Source organism: Caretta caretta, chromosome 1, assembly GCF_965140235.1.
Source record: "Caretta caretta isolate rCarCar2 chromosome 1, rCarCar1.hap1, whole genome shotgun sequence".
NCBI classification, from domain to species: domain Eukaryota; kingdom Metazoa; phylum Chordata; order Testudines; family Cheloniidae; genus Caretta; species Caretta caretta.
This window is the reverse complement of record NC_134206.1, coordinates 201,081,856-201,108,377: the sequence shown is the minus strand read 5'-3', so window position 1 is coordinate 201,108,377 and position 26,522 is coordinate 201,081,856. Positions and strand designations below refer to the sequence as shown.

General features: G+C 44.1%; 1 protein-coding gene across 3 annotated transcripts in view; it reads left to right on the top strand.

Annotated features, from left to right (window-relative positions):
- Positions 1–26,522, top strand: part of LOC142068792 (coagulation factor V-like) — an 86,783-nt gene that overhangs the window by 35,680 nt on the left and 24,581 nt on the right. For all 3 annotated transcript variants that reach the window (XM_075118701.1, XM_075118699.1, XM_075118698.1), the window contains 6 exons: positions 9,194–9,371; positions 9,993–10,095; positions 16,550–16,761; positions 18,905–19,055; positions 20,258–20,470; positions 22,388–24,419. In XM_075118701.1, coding sequence (XP_074974802.1) covers positions 9,194–9,371; positions 9,993–10,095; positions 16,550–16,761; positions 18,905–19,055; positions 20,258–20,470; positions 22,388–24,419 — 2,889 coding nt within the window. The remainder of the gene's footprint in view (positions 1–9,193; positions 9,372–9,992; positions 10,096–16,549; positions 16,762–18,904; positions 19,056–20,257; positions 20,471–22,387; positions 24,420–26,522) is intronic.

The window sequence follows — 26,522 nt, the reverse complement described above, 5'->3', positions numbered from 1 at the left end:
CCTTCCGGGGACCAGAGCTGGCCCCAGCATACCGGTAAGTCACTTGACTTACTTTCACCCCTAGCAGGCTAGAACAAAGCCTGGGCAAGGCTGAAGCCAGAACAGGGACAGGATCAAGGACAGGCTGGAAGCCTAGGGAGTCTGACACCACAAGGCGGCAGGTGGTTTCCTAGGCGAGTGGTGCTGTTGTGCAGACGAAGGCCATGTCTACGCGACAAAATGATGTCGACCTAAGTTACGTCAGCATACAGCCACTGCAGTAATTACATCAGTTTTGCGTGTCCACACTGCACTGTTTTTGTCGGCGGTGCGCATTCTCACTAGCAGCATTTGTATCGATGCAAAACGAGTCGCGCAGGGGTGACTAGGAACATGATTTCAACGTCCCATAATGCAGTGTTCTCCATCCCATAATTTCATCTGCATCCCATAACGTTCCACGCCTCTTCTCAAAATCCCCACAAACCTGTGCATCCCTCCTGGCTGTCCATTATCTGTGTCAGAAGCATGGATCCTGCACAGCTCTGCACTGATGTGATGAGTGTTGTGAGAATGGCATGCCTGGTCCTGCAGTATTTGCAGAGCCGCCAGATTTGCTGCAGGGAACGTGACAATTTCTCGGAGGCTAGATTTGCTCTGGGACATAGAAAGAAACAATTCAAAGTTGTTGACGGCATTCATGATGGAGCTGGAGCTGGGCCGGAGAAAGAAGCACTGACGGGTGGGATCACGTCAGGTTTGGGAAGATGAGCAGTGGCTGCAGAATTTTCGGATGTTCTTGGATCTATGTGCTGAACTCACCCCAGCCCTCCTGCGCAGCAACACCAAAATGAGATCTGCACTGAGAGTGGAGAAGTGAGTGGTAATTGCACTGTGGAAACTTGCAATGCCCGACTGCTACTGATCAGTTGGGACTCAGTTTGGAGTTGGGAAATCCACTAAGTTGCCAAAAATAGACGTTTATTCCATACCTATGCAAATAGAAAAAAATGATAATTGAATAAAACTTAAATAAAGGGAAAAGAACTTTTGAAGGGGAAAGAAAAGTCATTTCCAATTCAGAAACACATATACAAACTATGTCTTTCACAGGTCAGTGTATTTGCAGCTGTGATTGTCCAGGGTGGTGTGGTAGGGATAGTGCAGTGGCCCCAGAGGTCCCAGAATGCAGTTCTCTTTGGGCTGCAGAAGGAGGCGAGCACAAGATGGTTGAACCTGAAGCTCAACAAGAGTCTGCAGCATGTCTGTTTGCTGCTTGAGAAGCGCTAGCATCTCCTGCTGCACATCTCTGTCCTTTTCCTGCACCTTTCTCCTCTCCGCTCTATCTCTGGCCTGCTGTCCACAAGGGTGAACATCCAAGCCCCATGCTTGGTATCCAAAGCAGCAGAGGCTTGCAGGATCTCTTGGAACATGCCATCCCTCTTCTTCCTTCTCCTCCTTATATGGCTGCAGTCCAGTCATGATGAGTACGACCATGAAGGGAAGAGGGGGGGAATGAAGGGGATAGCTCATGGGCATGAGTGTATGCATATAGGGCAATTGAACTGAATACTGGCACTGTTTTCCACAGACGGTGGTGATTTTAGCTGATATCTTACTCCTGAGGGTAATGGAGGCTGGAAGGGAACAGATCCTGCAGGTGTCTGGCTGCAAACCAGGGCCATATGCAGCCAGCCTGTGTGCTGCAAAGGTTCCGGCTGAAGTAATCACTGAGTGGCGTAGGAAAGTGTCCTACCGTAGCAGAAGAAATAAGGAAGCCCTCCCCAGAAACCTTTGGCCGAGGATTGCACACTACATCCAGAGAAGTTTCCACACAATCTCTGTGGAGGATATGCAGGACATCCTGGAGCGCACAAACTGTTCTGCAGGGACCCTCTGCCTAACTCTAGAGGGGGATGAAAAGCAGATAACAACTCTACCTCTATTGGTTGTTTCACTACCTTACCTAGCATCAGTAAAAAAAAAAGTAAATCAACAGACGTGTCCTGCAACTTTGGGCCTTCCATCCCTGCAATTTCAAAGCAAATTGCATACTTATGAGAAATTCCTTCCCCTGCATCAGGCTTGCCTGTGTTGGACTGTAGGGACTAGCTGGACTGTGCAGGACTCAAAAATATGTCCTGGCTTGCTGCACCACTGGATACCTTGGTCACCTGTCGCCATACTCCTCCTCCTCCTCCTCGCTGTTCACAGCAGAGGGCCTGAGACTCAGGTTCCTCCAAAGAATCCACAGGGCTCTTGGGAGAGGTGGTGGTGGGTTCTCCATCGAGGATAGCATGCAGCTCTTTGTAAAAGTGGCAAGACTGCAGCTCCACACCAGAGCAATTGTTGGCCTCCCTTGTCTTCTGGTATGCGTGCTGCAGCTCCTTGGCTTTCACGCAGCACTGCTGCAGGTCCCTCTTGTAGTCCTTTTTTCCAGTTTGCAGAATATGTTCTGTGCTGTTCAGATCTAATATCATTTGAAGCCCCCTTTGATAATTCCATCCTAAAATAGAAACTCTCATTTGGGCTACATAGATTTTTTTTTTTTTCCCCTTGGGATTACAGCTTTTGTACTCTATGGTAGCTGTAAAATAGTCACCGATGGGAGACCCACCATAGCCTCTGGGGTATGTCTGAAGCATGCAACTCAGGTTGGGAGTTGGCAAATAGCACAATCCAGTGTTGGTTGGGAATAAAGGATGTAGATTTAGGAGCTTTGCGGGTTGCAGTCTTGTATCAGACTGTATTAACCTGCTGGCTGGAAGACATCTGGTGTTGCAGAAAGCGACTTAACACAGTGGATGGTGCTTTCCACTCGTCAGGCAGCTTCTATGGTTTTCTCCAGGGTAAGGCCTTTTATCATGAGGAGTTGTTCACAAATCTTGGGGGAACTTGTTGTCTTCATGACGATTTGATCTCTGATCATTTCATCTGTTAAATTGACAAATTCACGCTGCCTATCCCTGGCAGGGTCCAGGTCAGATGACCCCAAGGCATAGATACTTCACTCTCAGTGCCAGAGCGTCAAGTTAGGCCTGGTCTACATTAAAGAGTTAGGTCAATGCAAGGCATCTTACAGTGACCTAACTATGGAAGTGTCTACTCGTTAATTTCAATCCCGCCGACGTAACTACCCCGCTCTGCCAACTAAACTCCACCTCCATGAGCAGCGTAGAGTCAAGATTGATGTAGTTAGATGGATGCAGTGTCAGTATAGACACTGCATAACTTACATCAAATTAATGGCCTCCAGGAGGTGTCCCACAATGCCTCTCCTTGACCTCTCACCGTTTTGAACTCCACTGGAGGTATGCAGGAAGCTGCCCCTCCCCTTAAAAGCCCCATGAATTTTTGGAATTCCATTTCCTGGTTGCCCAGCTTGGAGAGCTCACCTAGCAACTGACCATGCGAACTACATGTTGCAGGCACACTCCTGCCTGTACTACACAGGAGGTATTAGATTTCCTGGATCTGTGGGGAGAAGAGGCTGGTCAGGAACAGCTCCGATCCGTCTGTAGAAACTTAAATATATACAAGCAGATCACTTGGGGCATGGGAATTGGACTTTCCAGAAGTTTTCACAGACACTGCAGGGGTTGCAAAAAGGTTCAAGCACAAGTGCCAGCTACAATATAATGTGGTTCCTGTGCAACATAAAATGCAGAACATACCAGTTGCAGTGAGACAACCACTCAAGGAGATTCTGAAACAACATAAAGCAGATACGATTGAACGAGTTGATTCATCAGAATGGGTTTCTCCTATCATTCTCACCAGGAAGCCCAATGGTGCTATCCACATGTATGTGGACTTGAGAGATTTAAACTCCAGCATAGTTGTGTATTGTCATCCTCTATCCAACATCAGTGAAATGCTGCTCACCTTGAAGGAGGCAAGAGTCTTTATGACTCTTGATTTATGCTCGGCTTACCACCAGATCCCCTTAATGGAAAAATCCTGCAAGTACACAGCTTTCATCACTGCAGAATGTTTTTTCCAATTCAAAAGGCCTCTGTAGTACCAGTATTCCAGAGAATGATGCCTGCAATCTTTGGTGAGAGAATGCGTGTTACTTACTTTCAAGATGACATTCTAGTGAATGGCAAAGATGAATCTGAACATGATGGCATGCTAAAAAAGGTTCTAGAAAAACTTGGATACAGATTTACCATTAGCAAGAAGAAATGTCAACTCCGTACCATCTCAGTGACATGTCTAGGGCATAGAATCTCTCAGAACGGCATACAACCAAAACCAGACCTAGTGAAAACCATTTGTGATGCACCACAGCCTGACAAAAAGCACAAACTTCAGTCCTCCTTTGGATTATGCAAATACCATTCAAAGTTTGTTATGAAAGTAGTTCTGTTGAGTCATCTCCTAAAAAAAGGACATGTAAGGTTTGAATGGGTTGACGTGTACAAGAACAGCTTTAACAAGATCAAATATGCACTGTCCACCATCCCGGCTTTAAGAACTTTTGGTTCTGTGAAACAAACAATTGTCACAAGAGAAGCTTGTGAGTAAGGTCTTCGTGCTGTCTTGACTCAGCTAAAAAATGGACAGGAGTCACTATTGCATTTGCCTCCAGAGCCCTGACTGATTCTGAAAAATCTTATTCTGTCTCTGCGAAAGAAGTTCTGGCATGTTTCTGGGCAGTAAGACACATCAGAACTTACTTATGGGGTGGTGGGAGATTTATCTTAAGATCTGATCATAAACCTTTTTCACCTTTATTCATCACATGAGGTTCTGGAAAAGCAACTCCAAGAATTGCCAAATGGGTCACCAAACTAAAGGACTTTGATTTGCTGACAGTGTATCTTCCAGGAGTCAAAAACACCACTGCAGATTCCGTCTCGCCTGCTCATATCTTACCATGAGGGTGCAATAGAGAAAGATGATGAAGAGATTGTCCTTGCACAAATCTCTGCTACAACTCAATCTCAGAGTGGGTAACAGCCATGAGAGAAGACAAGGTAGTTCAGGACTGTGATGGGGTTGCTGTACTCACCGCCGGATGGCGCCACTTTGTGGCTGTCCTGGATATTAGTTCAGTCAGGCCAGTGTCCCTCCCAGCAATTACACCTGTCTGTTTCTCCTCTGCAGCCTCCCTCTTACTTCCAAGAGCTGCAGCGTCCTCTTTGTGACTCAGCCCTCTGGCTAAGTGACTATTGTGGTTTCCCCTTCTAGGTGCTGGAGTGTATCAATGTTCCTGCTCTCCAGCAGTCTTCCGCTTCATTAGCTCACGGTGCCACTCCTGCAGTGGGGGAACCTGGGCCCTTCCTTTACTTCAGGTTCCGGCTCAGGGACCCTCTACACAACAGCCAAGATCAGTTCCCTGCACCTTGCTGCCTTTCCCTGAGCCGCTTCCATACCTCCTGGCCTGCCCCCATCCTCTGGGTTTGCCAGTCTCTTCACTCCCTCCTCCCAGGGAGTAACCCGAGGCTACCTGCCTCTGTAGCCGCAGCCACATCTCCCTTCTCCCAGAAAGAAAAGGAGTACTTGTGGCACCTTCGAGACTAACCAATTTATTTGAGCATGAGCTTTCGTGAGCTACAGCTCACTTCATCAGATGTATACCGTGGAAACTGCAGCAGACTTTTCATATTCTCTGTGTGTATATAACAATACCTCCTCCCACCCCACTGTCCTGCTGGTAATAGCTTATCTAAAGTGATCAACAGGTGGGCCATTTCCAGCACAAATCCAGGTTTTCTCGCCCTCCACCCCCCCACACACAAATTCACTCTCCTGCTGGTGCTAGCCCATCCAAAGTGACAACTCTTTACATAATCAAGTCGGGCTATTTCCTGCATAGATCCAGGTTTTCTCACATCCCCCCCACCCCCATACACACACAAACTCACTCTCCTGCTGGTAATAGCTCATCTAAACTGACCACTCTCCAAGTTTAAATCCAAGTTAAACCAGAACATCTGGGGGGGGGGGGTAGGAAAAAACAAGAGGAAACAGGCTACCTTGCATAATGACTTAGCCACTCCCAGTCTCTATTTAAGCCTAAATTAATCCACCAATGTGATATATGCCATCATGTGCCAGCAATGCCCCTCTGCCATGTACATTGGTCAAACTGGACAGTCTCTACGTAAAAGAATAAATGGACACAAATCAGATGTCAAGAATTATAACATTCATAAACCAGTCGGAGAACACTTCAATCTCTCTGGTCACGCAATCACAGACATGAAGGTCGCTATCTTAAAACAAAAAAACTTCAAATCCAGACTCCAGCGAGAAACTGCTGAATTGGAATTCATTTGCAAATTGGATACTATTAATTTAGGCTTAAATAGAGACTGGGAGTGGCTAAGTCATTATGCAAGGTAGCCTGTTTCCTCTTGTTTTTTCCTACCCGCCCCCCCCCCCAGATGTTCTGGTTTAACTTGGATTTAAACTTGGAGAGTGGTCAGTTTAGATGAGCTATTACCAGCAGGAGAGTGAGTTTGTGTGTGTATGGGGGTGGGGGGGATGTGAGAAAACCTGGATCTATGCAGGAAATAGCCCGACTTGATTATGTAAAGAGTTGTCACTTTGGATGGGCTAGCACCAGCAGGAGAGTGAATTTGTGTGGGGGGGTGGAGGGTGAGAAAACCTGGATTTGTGCTGGAAATGGCCCACCTGTTTATCACTTTAGATAAGCTATTACCAGCAGGACAGTGGGGTGGGAGGAGGTATTGTTTCATATTCTCTGTGTGTATATAAAGTCTGCTGCAGTTTCCACGGTATACATCTGATGAAGTGAGCTGTAGCTCACGAAAGCTCATGCTCAAATAAATTGGTTAGTCTCTAAGGTGCCACAAGTACTCCTTTTCTTTTTGCGAATACAGACTAACACGGCTGTTCCTCTGAAACTTCTCCCAGAAGTGACTGCACATATCTCCCTGCTAATTCCCTGTCTTTTGTAGAAGCCTTGCCTCTCTCTCACAAGTGAGCTTCTCTCTGTTAGCTGCCTCCAACCCAAAGCTCCCCTTTTGAACCTAATTAGCTGATTGGGCCCACCTGACCTAATGCAACTCTTGCAGTTTCAGTGTGGGGAGCACACCCCATCACAAGGACCTAAAGACTTACATAGTCAATGGATGGTCTTACATGACAATGACACCAGAACACTCGGAGCTATCTATAGACATGTATCACGTGAGCTGTCCTTTGTAAATGAATGGGTTTTGAGAATTGACCATCTTGTTGTGCCTACACTTGTGAGACAACGATTAATTGACCTGGCAGATGGAGGACATATGGGGATGAGTCTAACCAAAAGACAACTGCGATAAGACTTCTGGTGGCCAGGGATGGACAAGCAAGTTGAGGAAATAATCAAGACTTGCACGGCTTGTGCTAGAAGTGATAAGTCACAGAAAACCTTCAGCCTCCTTCTCACACCAGTTCGTTATCCCAATTGTTCATGAGAGAAACCGGCTCCTGACCTAATGGGGAGCATTTGAAGATCAGTCTGTTACACAGAGGTTTGTCCTAGTATGGTAAACTATCATTCAGATTGGCCAGAAATTACATTCACTGGAAAGGTTACAGCTGAAATAGTAAATAAGTTAAAATCATTAGTTTTTGCCCGAGAAGGATTTCCCAAGGAATTGGTAACTGACCATGGAATGCAAATAACTTGTGCTGAAATGCAACACTACCTCATTTACAATGGTATCAAACAGAAAACGGTTTCTTTCTTCAATCCAAGAGCGAGTGGTCTACTTGAGAGAATGAACATACTGGTGAAAGAAAGTTTGCAACTTACCAGTTTTCAAGTGAGACCAGGGAAAGAAGCTTTACATGAAACACTGTTTGCTTCTGGGACCACTCCACATTCAACACCATGATTATCACCCTTTGAACTGTTAAGAGGACACAAGGCTGGTAAATGACTTACTACCTGTCAAGGACTTACATGTTCTCCTTTTTCAACCAAACCTGATGAAACTATTCATGAATGTGTTCAGAACAAACAGGAGAAATAAAGGCAGTGTGTGTACTGTAAAGTGCTAAACCTCACAAATTTGAAATTGGAGCTCTTCTTCATGTGAAGCTGTCATACAAAGTCAAAAAAGAACGTTCAGGATATTCCTTTCCTTTGCAGTTAACAGAAATCTGAGAAGATTCTGCTGGATTACTAGAGCAAAAGAAATAGAACACTTCAAGACTGTCCACAGTTCATCAGCCAACAGCTGAAGAAGAGAATGCTGATTTCCATCTTGGACCAGAGAACGCTGATGACACCAATAGTAATGATGGACAATTTATAGCAGTAGGAATTGCTCCACTACCCGGTCTTGTTCGTGCCTCTCCAGGTATTAGGAGAAGTGTGAGACATAGGAGACTGCCTAAAAGATTGGAAGACTTTGTTACAGGACTCAAGTGATGGTCTGGAAGTGACTGAAATTTTACAATGGTTATTCTAAAGGGGAAAGGTGTGGTGCAGATAGCTATCCCAGTGTGTGTTTGCAAATTTGTTCCCAGCGGGCTCCTGTAGCTTTGAGTTCAGGAATTACAATTCCCAGGATGCAGCAGGGGAGAGGGAGGATTGAGAGGAGAAGGAAAGGAAGAGAGTGAGGGGAATAAATCTGACCTTTACTGTTATCACGCTTCCACAGCATTTCTCAAAAGGATCCAGTTACAAAACAGCCACAGCTCATGGCTAAAACACAACTTCTCACCTTACTTCATGAACCCTACCTATTCTTAGCCATCATTGGGAATTCCACTGTCTTTGAAACCTTGGTGTAATGTTAATTAAGTCTAGTCTCTTGATTTGGATTCAGGATATCAGAGTTCAATTCCTGGCTCTGCCACAGACTGTGACACCTTGGGCAAGTGACTCAGTCCCTCTGTGCCTCCTTTTCCTATTTGTAAAATGGGAGGAGTAATACTTCCTCTCTCCCCTCCTTTGTTTGTCTTGAAAATTTCGATTGGAAGCTTTCTGAGGCAGAAGCTATCTCATACTATGTGTTTGTACAGTGTCTCGCACAATGAGACCCCTGACCTTGGTTGGGCCTCTCGCTACTACTGTAGCACAAATCATCATAATCTATTTTATAGAGCTGTGTCTAATCTAGATCTGTTTTTTGCCATGCAGTGGGGCTTCCGCCATTTCCCGTGGGAGAGTATTCTATCATCTAGTGGATCTCACCATTAAGAAGATCTTATTGATACTTTTTGGTTTTTTTTTTTTTTTAAGGCAATATAAAGCTCAGTCCTTGGACAACTTCTCAAATCTCATTGGGAAGAAGTATAAAAAGGCTGTTTTCAGGCAGTATGAAGATGCCAACTTCAATAAGCTTCTGGAGACTCCCCGGCCCAAGGAAATGGGAATTCTGGGCCCTGTTATCAGAGCTCAGGTTAGAGACACAATCACGGTAAGTGGCGAGGGCCAAATACAAAGACTGTTATGTACTGTGGTGTATCTTACTGTAAATGTAAAATAACTTACTGTAAATAAGAAACAGCTTGTGTTGTAGTCTTTGTCAGATAATGTATAATGTACCACTTGGTAAGGCAAGTCCCATCTTTTCATGTGCTGTATATTTATACCTGCTTACAGTATTTTCAACTCCATGCATCTGATGAAGTGGGGTTTATCCCACAAAAGCTTATGCCCAAATAAATTGGTTAGTCTCTAAGGTGCCACACAGACTCCTCATTGTTTTTACGGAATCTCCATGATTCCAGTCCATGGCTAGCACTCTCCATGGCTTCGTGTGCCTGGCCGTGTGGGAAGTGCTCCTGAGGATGGCATTCTCATCAGCCGCCTGAGACCAGGCAGCACAAGAGGAATCCCAATCAGTGCGGTCCACAAATGTTCATGTTGCAGTAGAGCTTCTGGTTTAATATCCCCAGATTTTTCTTTTAAGGAGCGTTTCTTCCCCTGAGCACTTTCAGTGCTGAAATCATGCAAGTTTCGCTCTCCCTGGGATTTACCCAGACCAGGATTCACTGAATGCTGAACTCAAACTTTCTGCATCTCCATATCTACGTAGATTGTGTTCAGAAATATGGCCAGTCGACCCTACAGCATTTACCTTCATGGAGTGACGCTTTCAAAAGATGCAGAAGGAGCCACTGACCCCCTGGATTCCACAGGTCAGAAACTGTTCACATTTGCACAATATCGAAAGTCTTACTTTGTGTAGGGTCTCTCTTTGCCTTTAGGAGGTCATGTAACTGATTAGGGCATAGGAGTGGGAGTCCTGGGTTCTGTTCCCAGCTCTGCCGCTGACCTGCTGTGTGATTTTGGGAAAGTTGCATCTCTTCTCCGTGCCTCAGTTTTCCCCATCTGTAAAATGGGGATTATGATAAGTGCCCACTTTTGTAAAGTGCTTTGAGATCTACAGATGAAAAATCAAATGTAAATATGCTAAGCAGCACTATTATTTAAAAAATGCCTGCGTGGACGTGGTCCTCAACTTCAATGAGCTCATGTCAGTTTACACCAGCCAAGGGTCTCGCTGACGTAACATAAGAACGGCCATACTGGGTCAGACCAAAGGTCCATCTGGCTTCGTATCCTGTCTGACAGTGGCCGGTACCAGATGCTTCAGAGGGAATAAACAGAATAGGGCAATTTCCAGTGATCCATCCCCTGTCATACAGTCCCAGCTTCTGGTAGTTGGAGCATGGGGTTGGGTCCCTGACCATTTTGGCTAATCGCCATTGATGGACCTGTCCTCCATATTCTTATCTAATTATTTTTTGAACCCAGTTCTACTTCTGCCCTCGCAACGTCCCCTGACAATGGGTTCCACAGGTTGACTGTGGGTTGAGCAAAGAAGTACTTCCCTACTTTTGTTTTAAACCTGCTGCCTATTAATTTCATCGGGTGACCATTAGTTCTTGTGTTATGTGAAGGGGTAACTAACAGGTCCCGATTCACTTTCTCCTAATCCGGTCATGGTTTTACCATATCTCTGTCATATTCCTCCGCCGCTTAGTTGTCCCTTTTCTAAGCTGAGCAGTCCCTGTCTTTTTAATCTTGGCTCGTACGGAAGCTGTTCCATTCCCCTGATCATTTTTGTTGCCCTTCTCTGCACCTTTTCCAATTCTGAGATATCTTTTTTGAGACAAGGTGACCAGAACTGCACTGTTCAATGTGTGGGCGTATCATGGATTTATACAGTGGCAGTATGATATTTTCTGTTTTAATATCTATCCCTTTCCTAATGGTTCCTAACATTGTTTGCTTTTTTGACTGTTGCTGCACATTGAGTGGATCTTTTCAGAGAACTATCCATGTTGACTCCTAGATCTTTCTGTTGTGGAAACAGCTCATTTAGACCCCATCATTTTGTATATATAGTTGGGATTATTTTTTTCCAATGTGCGTTATTTTGTATTTATCAACACTGAATTTCATCTGCCATTTTGGTGCCCAGTCACCTAGTTTAGTGAGATCCCTTTATGACGATTCACAGTCAGTTTTGTATTTAACTGTCTTGAGTACTTTTGTATAGCTGCAAATTTTGCCACCTCTCTGTTCACCCTCTTTTCCAGATTATTTATGAATAAGTTGAACAACACATTTCCCAATACAGATCCATGCAGGAACCTGCTATTTACCTTTCTCTGCTGTGAAAACTGACCCTCTATTCCTACCCTGTGTTTCCTATCTTTTAATTAGTTATGGATCTAGGAGAGGACCTTCCCTTTTATCCCATGACTGCTTACTCTGCCTTTGGTTAGGGATTTGTCAAAGACTTTCTGAAAGTCCAAGTACTATATCTTCATAGTTTTTGCATGGCTAAATAGTAATGGAGGAGAAGAAATATTAGGAAATATTAAGAGGCATAGCTAAGGGAAAAAGAGAGAGAAATGTTTTCTGCTGTGATCTGAAATGAAATGGGGCTGAGAGATACAGAAAGAGCAGCAGGAAAAGTCATCAACAGTGGTAAGACTGTGTATCCGCAATCTTGGATAGTGAGGTTGCTAGTGCTGGGCAAGCAAATGAGAGACTACACAGAAGTTAAGGGCTATGAAATAATCTGTAGCCAGCCCATGGAAGGCTTTAAAGAAGGAAGAGGGGACACTTTATTTCCTGATTCCTGTAAGGAATGGGGGAGTCAGTGGATTTGTTCAAGGACCAGAGAGATGTGACTGCACTTCGTTGTATGAGTCAGACAGCAAGCAGCATTCCCAGTGGTTTGCAGTCAAGCTGGAAGGGCGTATCAAGTGGGGTCTGGTTCTGTTCAATGTCTTCATCAGTGATTTAGATAATGGCAGAGAGAATAAATTTATAAAGTTTGTGGATGATACGAAGCTGGGAGGGGTTGCAAGTGCTTTAGAGGATAGGATTAAAATTCAAAATGGTCTGGACAAACTGGAGAAATGGTCTGAAGTAATTAGGATGAAATTCAATAAGGACAAATGCAAAGTACTCCACTTAGAATGGAACAATCACTTGAACACATACAAAATGGGAAATGACTGCTTAGGAAGGAGTACGGTGCAAAGGTGATACACTGTGACCCCCAGATTAAAGCTAAATATGAGTCAACATTGTAACTCTATTGCAAAAGAAAACAAACATCATTCTGGCATGTATTAGCAAGAGTGTTGTAAGCAAAACACAAAAAGTAATTCTGTTCTGTTCTACTCTGCACTGATTCGGCCTCAACTGGAGTATTGTGTCCAGTTCTGGGCACCACATTTCAGAAAAGATGTGGACAAATCAGGGAAAGTCCAGAAAAGAGCAACAAAAATGATTAAAGGTCTCGAAAACATGACCTTTGAGGGAAGATTGAAAAAATTGGGTTTGTTTAGTCTGGAGAAGAGACGACTGAGGGGGGACATACATTTTCAAGTACATAAAAGGTTGTTACAAGGAGGAGGGGAAAAAATTGTTTTTCTTAACCTCTGAGGCTAGGACAAGAAGCAATGGGCTTAAATTGCAGCAAGGGAGGTTTAGGTTGGACATTAGGAAAAACTTCCGAACTTTAAGGGTGGTTAAGCACTGTAGTAAATTGCCCAGGGAGGTTGTGGAATCTCCTTAATTGGAGATTTTTAAGAGCAGGTTCGACAAACATCTGTCAGGAATGGTCTAGATCAGTGGTGTCCAAAGTGGGGTGCGCAAGACAATCCATTGGGGGGCATGGCAGGAGGAGCACCGCCGGAGGGGGAAAAAAAAAAGGGCGGCTGGAGGAGTGCTGCCCTAAGATTGGCTGGAATGCTGCCCCTTATAGTGTGCTGCCCCAGGCAAGTGCTTCCTATGCTGGTGCCTGGAACCGGCCCTGCGAGGTATCCTGAGGGAAGAGTGGGAGTTCCACAACACGGAGGGGTTGACGGTGGCGCCCTCACGCTTTCGTTCGCTTTCAGCGTATTGCGACGTATTGCAGTTTACATGTGCCCGGTTAAGTGGATTTATGGATTATATTATCTAGTTTTAACTAAACTAACCCTCACAAAATGAACAAGTGGCTTAGAAAGATTCCTGCAAAGAAACCGCGGGTTGAAGATAATACTAATAATGCAAGCACAAGCGAACAACAAGAAAATGACAGAGCTGGCAGTTCTCCTACTCCTAGTACGAGCTCTTCGTCAACCACATTATGAGGTAAAAACAATGATGATCTAATCAGATCTGACAAGAAGTCAGCCAAAAAAATTCAAAATGATCAAGAAGGCTATTTGACATATGGATTTACATCCACAGTCATTAACGATGAACCTCGCCCTAAGTGTGTATTCTGCCTTGAGATATTAGCTAATGATAGTATGAAGCCATCACGATTAGCAAGACATTTAAAAACTAAGCATCCAGAACGTGAAGACAAACCTCTACAATTTTTTCAGCGATGTTCAAAGTCATGCGATACTCAATCCAGTACTTTACAAAATTTCACTAAACTTCATGATAAATGTTTAGAAGCCTCTTTTAAGGTTTCTTTCTTAATAGTGAAAGACAAAAAGCCACATACCATTGGGGAAACACTTGTTCTTCCTGCCGCAGTAAAAATGGATGAAATAATACACTGAAAACAATATGGCAACAAACTAAAATGCATTCCTTTGTCAGCAAATACTGTTGGAAGACGCATAGAAAACATTACTGAAGATTTGAAGAAACAAGTATTAGAACAAATTACGCAGTGTGGGAGGTTTGCTGCATAGTTCGATGAAAGTACAGATGTTCCTAATATGTCTCAGCTTATGGTATTTGCTAGATTCGGTTTCAATAATGAAATACACAAGGAACTACTTTTTTGTGAGCCACTAAAGGAAAGAAGTACCGGAGAAGATATATTCTCAACAGTAAATGACTTCTTTAATAAAAACAATGTTTTATGGAAAAACTGTGTAAGTGTAACCACTGATGGAGTGGCTGCTTTGACTGGAATAAAGAAAGGATTCCGGGGTAAGGTTACAGAGATAGCACCAGTGTCACCTTAGAGACTAACCAATTTATTTGAGCATCAGCATCCGATGAAGTGAGCTGTAGCTCACGAAAGCTTATGCTCAAATAAATTGGCTAGTCTCTAAGGTGCCACAAGTCCTCCTTTTCTTATAGCACCACATGTGAAAATCATTCACTGCATCATTCATAGGCAAGCTATTGCTGTGAAGAAGTTGGAGCCAGAAGTGCACGAAGAGCTACAGGATGTCATCGATGTGGTTAATTTTATAAAAACAAGACCTTTAAATAGTAGAATCTTTACAATACTTTGTAATGAAATGGGGACTGACCATGAAAATCTTTTGTACCACACAGAGGTTCGCTAGTTATCTTGTGACAAAGTGCTTAAAAGAGTTGTCGAACTTAAAGATGAGTTACGCATTTTTCTTTTACAAAAAGACAAGTGTTCCAAATTTGCTGACCTTTTCTGTGATGACAAGTGGCTGTTAGTAGTATGCTACCTAGCAGATATTTTCGAAAAAATAAACACACTTAATCTCTACCTTCAAGGTAAAGGTGACGTTTTAACAATGAGTGAGAAAGTAACTGCTTTTTGAAAGAAACTCGTGCTATGGAGAGAGCATTTTGAAAACAGATGTTTGGAAATGTTTCCATCGTTATGTGATTTTGTTGCAGAAAACGATGTAAGTGTGTCACCTATAAAAACTCTCATGTTTGCACACTTAAAAAACTTGGAAACAGAATTTTCTAACCTGTTTAAAAATCTTCCAAACAAAGAGTTTCAGTGGGTTTTGAACCCATTTGTTAAAAATATAAAAATGCAACACCTTCCGATTAGTCTGCAAGAACAACTGCTTGACGTCAGGGAAGATGGAAATTTACGAGCCGAATTTCAACAAAAACCTTTGCATAATTGGTGGATGGGATTGAAAAATGAGTATCATGATTTAGTAAGCACAGCCAATGATGCACTTCTTCCATTTGGATCTATGTATCTTCGTGAGGCATCTTTTTCAGCTATGACAGCCAATAAATCCAAGGTGCAAAATAAACTGAACTTAGAACCAGACCTTCGAATTGCTGTATCACAAAGTGTTAAACCAAGATTTTAAAAAATAATGAAGCATATTCAATCACATTGCTTCTCACTAAAAATATTAAAATCAAATAAAATCAAATACATTATTTTAAAAATATTGTTTATTTCATCTTTATCTCATCCTTTTTTAATTTCTATTTTTTGTGTGTTTTATAATGTACATAATATATTAGTACAGTAGTACATGTCTAATACATAAATAAATATACATATATTGGGGGTGCGTGCTCAAAAAATTTTTACTGATGGGGTGCGCGATCAAAAAAGTTTGGAGACCAGTGGTCTAGATATTACTTAGTCCTGCCATGAGTGCAGGGGACTGGACTAGATGACCTCTTGAGGTCCTTTCCAGTCCTTTGATTCTATTTCTGCAGCATTAACTTCAACTGATTAGATGCTGTTTTATGGGTGATTGTTTGGTAAAGGAAGAATGTAGTGAGTAGCAGGTTTGTTGTAGAAATAGAATGGAGCTGGTTTTAGCCACGACGTAGGCTAGAGCCAAGGCAATTCCTTCTGAATCTGCCTTCCCACCAGTGTGCAGTTCACTGTCACAATTAAAATGTAGAATTTTCTGCTCCAGATATGAACAGTCCTTGTTCAACAATTTTTTTGTTCTTCTGTAGTGCCTTTCATCCATGGATCTCAAAGTGATTTACACCCATCATTCATTTAGCTTTATGACAAGTCTCTGACGTAAGTGGTATAATTCCCATATAACACATGGGACCTTTGCAGACAGAAAACACAGTGACAACACGTTTTGCATTCTGCAGTGGACACAGAGCATGTCTCCAGGCTGTGCTAGAGCTTTGGACGGTCCAAGGCTGTAACTTAATAACGGAGCATAGTTAAGCTCCTTTCTGCAGTGCAAACAGGAACTCTGTCGTAAGCCACATGGGACAACCATGCTATATCTAGGTCCCTGTACTCAGTTGTTTTTGAAGTGTAGACCTGCCCAAAGTACATATTGGACTTCAAGTGCCTGAAGGTGCACTGACTTCATTGGAGCTATACCAATTTACACCAGCCATGAATCTGGCTCTAAGTTTGTAACTCCTATTAATGTTTCTCTCTTTTTATTTCTCCTTCAGACAACAGCACCCTGAGTAAAGCAGTTCAACCTGGGGAAACCTACACGTATAAATGGAGCGTCGTGGACACCGATCAGCCCACCACACAGGATGCCCAGTGTCTAACGAGATTATATCACAGTGCTGTAGATGTAACCAGGGATATAGCCTCTGGACTGATTGGCCCACTTCTGATTTGTAAAGGTGAAGCACTGGACAAGAGGGGTGTGCAGGTATGAACATTTTCTGCAACCTCTGAGAGAGAGAGAGAGAGAGGCGCCTGTCCGTGTGTGTTGTTTGAACTACAGGGGAATTTGGTTTCATTGATTGTTCCCTTAGAGAAAAGGCCTCTGGAACTGAACTGGGATCAGATCACTAGGCTTCTTCAGAAGTCAGTCAAAAAACCTGTAGAATGTAATGAGGTATGAGATCCTTTGGATAAATTCTTTGAACCACCCTACAGAACTCACTAGTTGGGACATTAAATTCTATAGGGTGAGTCAGACAACGTAAAATAAGGGGATAGTTTTGTATTAAATTCTATAGGACTTTTCTATAAGGGCTGCTTGCAGTGATAGTTTTTAGCTGCATGCTGGCATATGTGGCCCCAGATTTAGAGTGCTCGCTGGGACTTTCAGTTAGAAAGATCAGGCTGCTAGTGATTTCTTTCATTGTGCTTTGTTTGCCAAGACAAGAAATTGCAAAATCCTGATTCTAGACACCACCCTAAACTTCCCCAAAGTTTGATGGTATGCAGGGAGGAAGTTCTGACCCCAGTCTCTGATAGCTTCTGACCCCAGTCTATCATAGGTTTAACCTAGGTCTGGCAACCCCAAACTTTGGGGATCCAGAAGCATTGCAAGGGGGTTGCTGGGAGAGTTCTTCTTCCACTTCCCCTCCATGGGGCCAAAGGAAGGAATCTACTTTGACAGTGGCTCAGACACCACGCAGAAGTGAATGGAAGCAGTGACTTCAGCCCCTGCACATACAGCAACAAGTGGGCCACTAGGGGGAGCCCAGCTCATAGCAGCCATGCTAGTAGCTGGTCCAGTGTCACCCCGTGAGTCAGTTGCAGAGGTAGGAATGGAACGCAGGAGTCCGGAACCCTAGTCCCTTTCTCTAACCACTGGACTGTGCTTTTGTTCACTTGATTCTGTTCACTGTTCACTTTAAGGAAGTATGGGCTGGAAGAATGCACTATAAGGTGGGTAGAAAGCTGGCTAGATTGTCGGGCTCAACGGGTAGTTATCAATGGTTCCATGTCTAGTTGGCAGCCGGTATCAAGTGGAGTGCCCCAAGGGTCGGTCCTGGGGCCGGTTTTGTTCAATATCTTCATAAATGATCTGGAGGATGGTGTGGATTGCACTCTCAGCAAATTTGCGGATGATACTAAACTGGGAGGAGTGGTAGATACGCTGGAGGGGAGGGATAGGATACAGAAGGACCTAGACAAATTGGAGGATTGGGCCAAAAGAAATCTGATGAGGTTCAATAAGGTTAAGTGCAGGGTCCTGCACTTAGGACGGAAGAACCCAATGCACAGCTACAGACTAGGGACCGAATGGCTAGGCAGCAGTTCTGCGGAAAAGGACCTAGGGGTGACAGTGGACGAGAAGCTGGATATGAGTCAACCGTGTGCCCTTGTTGCCAAGAAGGCCAATGGCATTTTGGGATGTATAAGTAGGGGCATAGCGAGCAGATCGAGGGACGTGATCGTTCCCCTCTGTTCGACATTGGTGAGGCCTCATCTGGAGTACTGTGTCCAGTTTTGGGCCCCACACTTCAAGAAGGATGTGGATAAATTGGAGAGAGTCCAGCGAAGGGCAACAAAAATGATTAGGGGTCTGGAACACATGAGTTATGAGGAGAGGCTGAGGGAGCTGGGATTGTTTAGCCTGCAGAAGAGAAGAATGAGGGGGGATTTGATAGCTGCTTTCAACTACCTGAAAGGGGGTTCCAAAGAGGATGGCTCTAGACTGTTCTCAATGGTAGCAGATGACAGAACGAGGAGTAATGGTCTCAAGTTGCAGTGGGGGAGGTTTAGATTGGATATTAGGAAAAACTTTTTCACTAAGAGGGTGGTGAAACACTGGAATGCGTTACCTAGGGAGGTGGTAGAATCTCCTTCCTTAGAGGTTTTTAAGGTCAGGCTTGACAAAGCCCTGGCTGGGATGATTTAACTGGGATTTGGTCCTGCTTCGAGCAGGGGGTTGGACTAGATGACCTTCTGGGGTCCCTTCCAACCCTTATATTCTATGATTCTATGAATGGAAATGTTGCCTCTGGAGGGATGGCGAGATTAGGCCCTTAATATACCCCACTATGTATCCGTTAGCTGCTTGCAAAACTTACCCTGCCATGTCTGCTGTCTTTCAGAACAAGGCGGATGCAGAGCAGCAGGCCGTGTTTGCCGTGTTTGATGAAAACAAGAGTTGGTACTTAGAGGATAACATCAAGGAGTACTGCAACAACCCCTCCAGCGTTAAAAGGGATGATCCCAAGTTCTACAGGTCTAACGTGATGCACAGTGAGTGGGAAACTAGGCCCAAGTTTGCAAAAGCTTGTGTGAGCGCAAGTACCCAGATGGGTGCTTATTCTGAGGTGCAAGGCAGGCATGGGGATTTCCCAAGTGGCAGAAACTGGCCCCTGAGATTGTGCTGAAAGCACGAATGAGCAGAGTTCTGGTTCTGGCTTCAAGGATCTGCTATTTCCAGAATTTCATAGGGCATGGTTCGGGCAACTTAGGCACAAACAAGCTCATCATGAGCCGGGCAAATGTAAACCGAGAAGGGGAAGTGTCAGTGGTCTCAGCAGCCCTGCATGGGCTTCTGGGCCACCAACTGCAGTCCACTGAGGCAGCACCCGGAAGGTGGGGGGTGGAGGTATCGGTGACTGTGGGAGATAGAGAGAGGTAGAGTACCTGGGTGGGGGAGGAGCGGGGGCCTGGTAAATGTTTGTGTGGAGCCTCGCAGAGGGGAATGGATACAGGGGGTGAGTGGTTAGAGTGGGCAGGGGCTGGCAGGCTTCCTGGGGTGGTGACCAGGAACAATCTGTGATGCTGCAGCTGTTTGCCCTGGGGTGGTTGGGGGAAGGAATCAGGAGGGAAGTAAAGGGAAGGATGTTGGGAAGACTCCAGAAGTCAGCCAAGCAGCTGCATGCCTCGTACTGCATGCTTTTGGGTTTGGAGCAAGCTGCAGCTATTAGCATGGCACTAAGCAATTTGTAAGTGTTAATGAGTCTGTTAATTTGACAGTGGGGAGGGGGGCACAGCTGCACAGCCGTGTGGGGGCCCTCAGTGCATGTAGTTCCTAGAAGCTGCCTCCTCAGGGCCACAGCACAAGGGAATCAGGAGAGAGCATGTGGTCGAGTAACACACAGGATCGCAGCGCAGCCAGAGAAACTGCTGATGCAACTCTAGCCTCTTGGGTTTCCTCCAATTATATATTTGAATTCTTTCACTCTGAATCCAACATAGGGTGACTAGGAACAGAGGTAAGGACATTTTATTTTAATATGTGATTTTTTTAACCTAATGGTGTCCCTTCAGATGAAGGTGTCTGGATTGCAGCCCAATTTCATCAGAGTGCCAATAACCTTTCTGTCTGGATACAAAGATGTGTCAGTTCCATCCCTGATGTCACTCCATTGAAAGCATGAATTTGGCTTACCGTCTTGCATGCTGGTGAGGCTTTATGGTGCTGTAACAGCATATCTTATGCTTTGTTTTAGCAATAAATGGCTACATGTCTGACAGCACTGAAATCCTGGGATTTTGCCATGACGAAATTGTGCAGTGGCATGTCTCCAGTATTGGCACCCAGGATGAGGTAGTGTCCGTACGCCTTTCTGGTCACACTTTTTTGTCTCGAGGGAAGTATGAAGATGTACTGAATCTTTTCCCCATGAGTGGAGAATCGGTCACTGTAGAAATGGACAACGCTGGTAAGTGGCAGAACTGCTGTGCTTGTTTAATGATCTGCTAAGAGATTTTGTTTCTAGAGTCCATAAGGACTCATAAAAATAGAAAAGCTTTGTATAAAGTGCATACAAAATTTCAGCCCATCTATATCTTTCCCTAGATTACAGCAAGAGTGGTTGATACACATGGGGTATGTGTATGCTGGCAGCACACGACACAGCAGTGCTGTTGCATATGCTATACTTACTGATGATTCTGTTTTGCTTTTGAGCACTCCCCAAAAAAGTCCTTACTGTGGCTCTAGTTGTATATCTGTCATTTGAGGCACAGTATTGAAGTTCTCTGTCAAAATCTATAGAAACGGAAAAATGTCCACATCTAAACCAGCAGGCCAAATCCTAAAAGCCATACATTGGGGCCCTGTTCACCCTTCTGCATTCAGAAAGGAACGTCCTGACAGTGTCCCTTTTCCAGAGCAAGAGCAGCTTTTCCCTCTTACTCTGGCAGCAGAGGAAACACATGGTGTAGGGACCCCTGCGTCTGCTCTATTCTACTGTAGGATATGTAGCTTTCCACTGGTGTTAACCACCCTGGGCTGGTTAAAATGGGCTTATGGCCAAATTATACTGGTGTTACTGAGAAAAATGGCTGCATCACATGTCAGGATCTGGCCCACCAGTCATTTAGGAGGGAAAGAATGTTGGAACAATCAGACTGGATCAAACCAGTGGTCCATCTAGTTCTAGTATCCTGTCTCTGAGAGTAACCACTATCAGATGCTTCACATAAAGGTGGAAGAAATCCCACGGTGTGGACAATTTTGGAATAGCCTGCCTAATCCCAGTGGTTGGCTGATGCCTTGAAGAAGAAGGGTTTAGATCCCTTAATTTTTTATCCTGTTTAAAGTACCTGTGTATGTTCTCCTTGTCCATGTAAATGGCTAGTTCTCTGGATCCTACTAACTTCTTGGCTCTAGCGGTACCTTCTGGCAGTGAGTTCCACAGGCTAATTATGCATTATGGTTTTTTTTTTAAAAGGAGAAATGTTTACTTGAAGCTGGAAACCTCCATCAGACTTTACAGAAATCTCCAAAGTTGTACTTTTGTACTTCTCCATCATTATTGTTTGGTTTTAGTATGTGATCACCTCCTTCCCTCTCTAGACCTTCTTTTCCAGTTCTTGTAAAATGTGCTCATTATTGCTGACTTTGGAAATAATGTAAGGAAAGCAATGCAATTCTGTCACTTAAAATATAGAGGAGGTAGAAGATTACACCTGGCATCTTTTTGAGGTAAAAGCCATTTTTTGTCCATCTCTCCCATGTTTTATTGTGGGACATGCCATGAAATGCAAAGAGCCTGGAGTCACTTGGTGCAGTGTGCCCATTTATTCTCATGTAGGCCAGTCTAGAGGTCCAAATGTGGAATTTCACTGTCCTATTAAAGACCTTCCCCCCTCCAGAGGGTTTTAAAATATTGTAACATATCTGATTTTTAAATGGTTTTAAATGCCTGTGGGGATTTTTATTATGATCAGTATTCTCTCATCCATAGGTTTATACACATAACCCAAACTCCCAAAATTTGGATCCCTATCTAAACCTCTTGTTTCCATCTAGTTTTGATCTCTTATCTCCCTTTCTATCATGGGATGTACCAAAAACCTGAAACCAAATAACCCTAAATTTTAGGGAAGTTGAGATCCAGATCTGTCTGTGAACTTTATGGGTCAATTGTATTCAGTATTCATGATTTATTGCTATGGTTATGCCAAGGAATCCCAATCAAGGACCAGAGCAATATTGTAGGGTGCTTTACAGACTAATAACACAGAAGACAGCCCCTGACCTAGAGAGTTTACAGTCTAGACAGCACATGACAGGTGGGGGTCAAGCTCTACAAAGTAATATGTAGTACACTTTTTTTTTTTTCCAATTGCAGGTACGTGGCTTTTTGCATCCTGGGGTTCCCCTGAGATGAGTCATGGCATGACGCTGAGGTTTAGAGATGCCAAATGTGAAAAAGATGTAGATTATTATTCTGATGAGGACCCATATGAAATCATAGATTTCTCATATGAGACGACTCTTGAAAATGTGCCTGTAACCTCACCCCAAACTGGAGGAGAAACAAAAGAAATATCAAAAAAAACCCAGGAATCTTCTGATGATTATGATTATCAAGATCTGCTGGCCTCAAGTTTGGGACTTCGGACATTTGGAAAGAAACCAATGGTCCAAGAAGAAATGCAGAATCTTACTGCTCTGGCCATAGATGAGAACTTTGGCACCAGCACTCAGAGGGCTGATGTGGCTCCTGGCTCAGATCCGCCATTCATGGAGAACAGTGGTACCTTGGACACTGATGAACTCTTGGAAACTCAAAGCACTGCTCCTCTCCCAACCGAGGCTGGGTCCCTCCACATAAATTACATGGTGGCAGCAAAAGAACATTCACTTCCAGTCACCACAACAGCAGTAAGTCCTGACTTGGCATCTAAAGCTGGAAACCAAAGTGACTATGAAGCATATCACAGTCAGACGTCAGGAAATTATGAGAAAACACTTGCAGGTGAACTACTGAGGACCAGGGAAGAAGCCCAAACAAAAGATGCAGCAGAACTGTTACCTGACAGAGGGGACAGCATGACGTCCTCCTTTGCAACACTCTATTCAGAAGAACCACAAGAGAAAAGTTCAGGAGGGGAATTCAATTTCAGTAGAAAAAGGGAAAGGCGAGACCAGCGGGAGACTACGTTTTACACTGTTAAAAAGATGCGAGCCCTCTTAGATCATGTTCAACAAAATAAAAGTATTTCCTCTCTTGGCAACACTAGTTCAGACAGAGCACCTCTTTCTGCTCACCATGCAGAGAATATCTCCAGTTCAGATATGTTAGGGACTGATCAGTTTCCAAATGAATATGCTGAGGACCAGGACGTGGAGGAGGAGGAAACCAAGAAAGAAAATGCTGAATTTCCCAAACATGCAGATAACTTGACTTTTGCTGTGGGACACAGGGCAGAAAACAATGAGTTAAACATGTTCAATCTCCCTGACTTAGAACTACCCAAAGATAAACAAGAAAGAAATTTTACTCTAGATTATGCATCGGATATCTTAATTCCTACTCGTAGCCCAGTGGTGGGAAAGGACATGCTGGGAAAGCTGTCGCCAAGAGGTATGAAGTCTCCATCTAAAATTATGAATGAGAAAAGAAATTTGGCCTCTGGGAAGGAGAGTTATGGGATGGAGATAAATTCAGCTCAGGCTACTGATAAATTACAGAATTGTTCCAGAAATGCTACAATGCCTACAAGAGAGAGTGTATCCCTGAATAAGAAGAAGCAAGGGAAATTCAAAGGCTACTCACCATTTACAAAGGGTCATTGGAAAGTAAGCAGCAAGCATCCAACTCTGAAAGGGGAAGAGAGAAATGTGAATGGCACGTTGAGTACCTCTGGGACTCTCATCAAGACCCGAAAGAGGAAAAAGCATAATCAAAAGTATACTAATCTCTCATTGACACCCAGAGGTGTGAGACCCCCAAAGGTACCTGGAGAGCAAAACTGCACATTATTGTCCAGGGAGGCCAACCACACAGTGTCCCTTTGTGAGGCCAACAATACAGAATTGCCCAGCGAGGCCAACCACACGGTTTTGCGAAGCAGGCCTAACTACACGCTGACCCCAAGACAATTTAAGCCCATCATCATAGGGCTTCCCAGTGGGAATGGGGACAACAAGAAGTATGTTCCAGGAGGCTCTGACGGTGAGGAAATTGTAGATTACCAATATTCAGATGCAGACGTAATCTTCAATGACTCATATACAACGGACCCCAGATTCAACCTTAATAATGTCCGTAACCCTGATGAGATTGCTGTGCATGATCTCCGCAGCAGAGGGACCACAAGGAGATACTACATTGCAGCCGAAGAGGTCTTCTGGGACTATGGAGGATTAAAGAAAAGGTTGGACCTAATTCTTCTTCTCTGTTGCCTCACACCCTGTTGCTAAATACTAGGCCACTGATTCAGATAGCTGTCCCACAACAAAGCTACTGTTGCTGAGGAATTAGGGGATTTCTTAATCACACAAGTGCTGTTCCATTTAACAGTCTGTAATGCAGTAGGTGAAGAGGAAGGAAGGACCAGTGCTTTAGGGCACTAGCCTGGAATTCAGGAGACCTGGGTTTAACTCCCAGCTCTGCCAGAGACTTCCTGTGTGACCTTGGGCAAGTCACTTAGTCTCTCTGTGCCTCAGTTCCCTGTCTGTAAAATGGAGATAAAGTCCTTTCCTACCTTACAGGTGCTTTTGTGGGGATAAATGCATTAAAGATTGGGAGGTGCACAGATACTACAGTAATGAGGCCCACATCAATACCTCAGTTGGTATCTAAGTATGTGTGGCTGGGATGGTTTGGGACTCAGTCAAGAGAGAGCCTATAGGTTGCCAGTTTGAATCCAGCTTGAGTAGGTAGGGACTTTGGTGGAGATTTTTCAAAGTGACCTAAGGGAGTCTCAATGGAGCTGGGTGCCTTACACCCTTAGGCCCCACTGAAAATTCAAGCCTTGTAGTTCCCACCATCTGAAATTTTATTCAGTCTCCAGTACAAAATGAGTAGTTTGGCTCCCACTTATCTGCTGGGAACTGGACTACCACATCATGCAAACCACACCACCACAGACAATTCTAATTAACTCCCTTGTTGCTAGTCTTAGCAGAGATCAAGAACTGATTGGACCATCGCGCATGAACCCCAAATTTGAGATGTTCGCATTGTTTTGATTTGGAAAAAGGGGCTTTATTTCCCAACAAGATTTTGTATCCAGTTTTTCTGAGAGAAATTCAACCTGTTAGAAATTTGAAATTTCAAATCAAACCATGCAAAATTGCCAGTGATTTCATATTTCTGTGCAAATCTGCCTTTTTCCCCTAAAATTGCTACCCACAAAAATATTTGCACAGCCTGAATTTTCATTGTTGCGTGATGTAGGACAGGAGCGGAAATAGTTTCACTACAGCACATTCAGTCTCCGAATTGTGTATTTTTCAAATTGTATCTTCAGACTACTTGACAAACTTGTCTATTTCCCCCTTCCCAACTTTCCCCATGTAGGACCCCGGTTAAGCTCCACCTTCATTATTTGTATTTGCAAGAGTGCCCAGAGGACTCTGAGTTCTCCATGTGTAAAAATCCTGAAGCTCAAATACTGAAATGATTTGCCCTGTGTAGGGCAGATACTCAGCTGCTGATATAAATGAGGACAGCACCACTGAAGTCAATGGTGCTGTGACAACTTCCCTCAGCTGAGGATCTGTCCCTGAGTCTTTGGAAGAGTTGAGAATAGAACCTACAACCATAAGAAACTGAATCAGCACTTAGAGTTTTGGTGAGACAATAAGAATCAAGCTCCTTCCCCCACAGATGTATCGGCTCTGGAGAGCTAATGGAAATAAAGGATGTAATTGGTTATCAGCTATAATTCAGAGCTACATGAGGAAGAGATGATCCCCAGGCACTGGAGGATCTAGAGATGGATCCCCAGGCACTTGAGATGATCTCCAGTGCTCTTTCCACTAAGGGTACATCTACACAGTCTGCAGCAGCAAGCCTTCCAAGTGCAGGTCAACATACCTGGCCTTGTGCTAACACTATAACAATAGCTGTGTAGACAGTGCTTGAAATTGAAGCACAGCCTGGCACTTGGTCTCTGACTCCCACCCCCATCCCTAGACTTGAAAGCCTGAGCCACGTCGACACAGCTGTTTTTAGTTCGGTAGTGCAAGCCCGAGTCTGCTGTGGGCTGTGTAAATGTACCTAGGTGACTCTGAGGGACTAAACTCCTATTTCTTCACAGAGCAGTTGCATTTTTAAATATGGTTGTGATCAGATGACAAATATGCAAAGGTGACACCTTCTCACGGAGCTGTCAGCATCACTTCCTCATGCGGCTCTGAATTATAGCTGATAACTAATTACATCCTTTTTTTCCACTAGCTCTCCAGAATCGATATATCTGTGGGGGAGGGAGCTGGATTCTTATTGCCTCACCAAAACTCTAAGTTCTGAT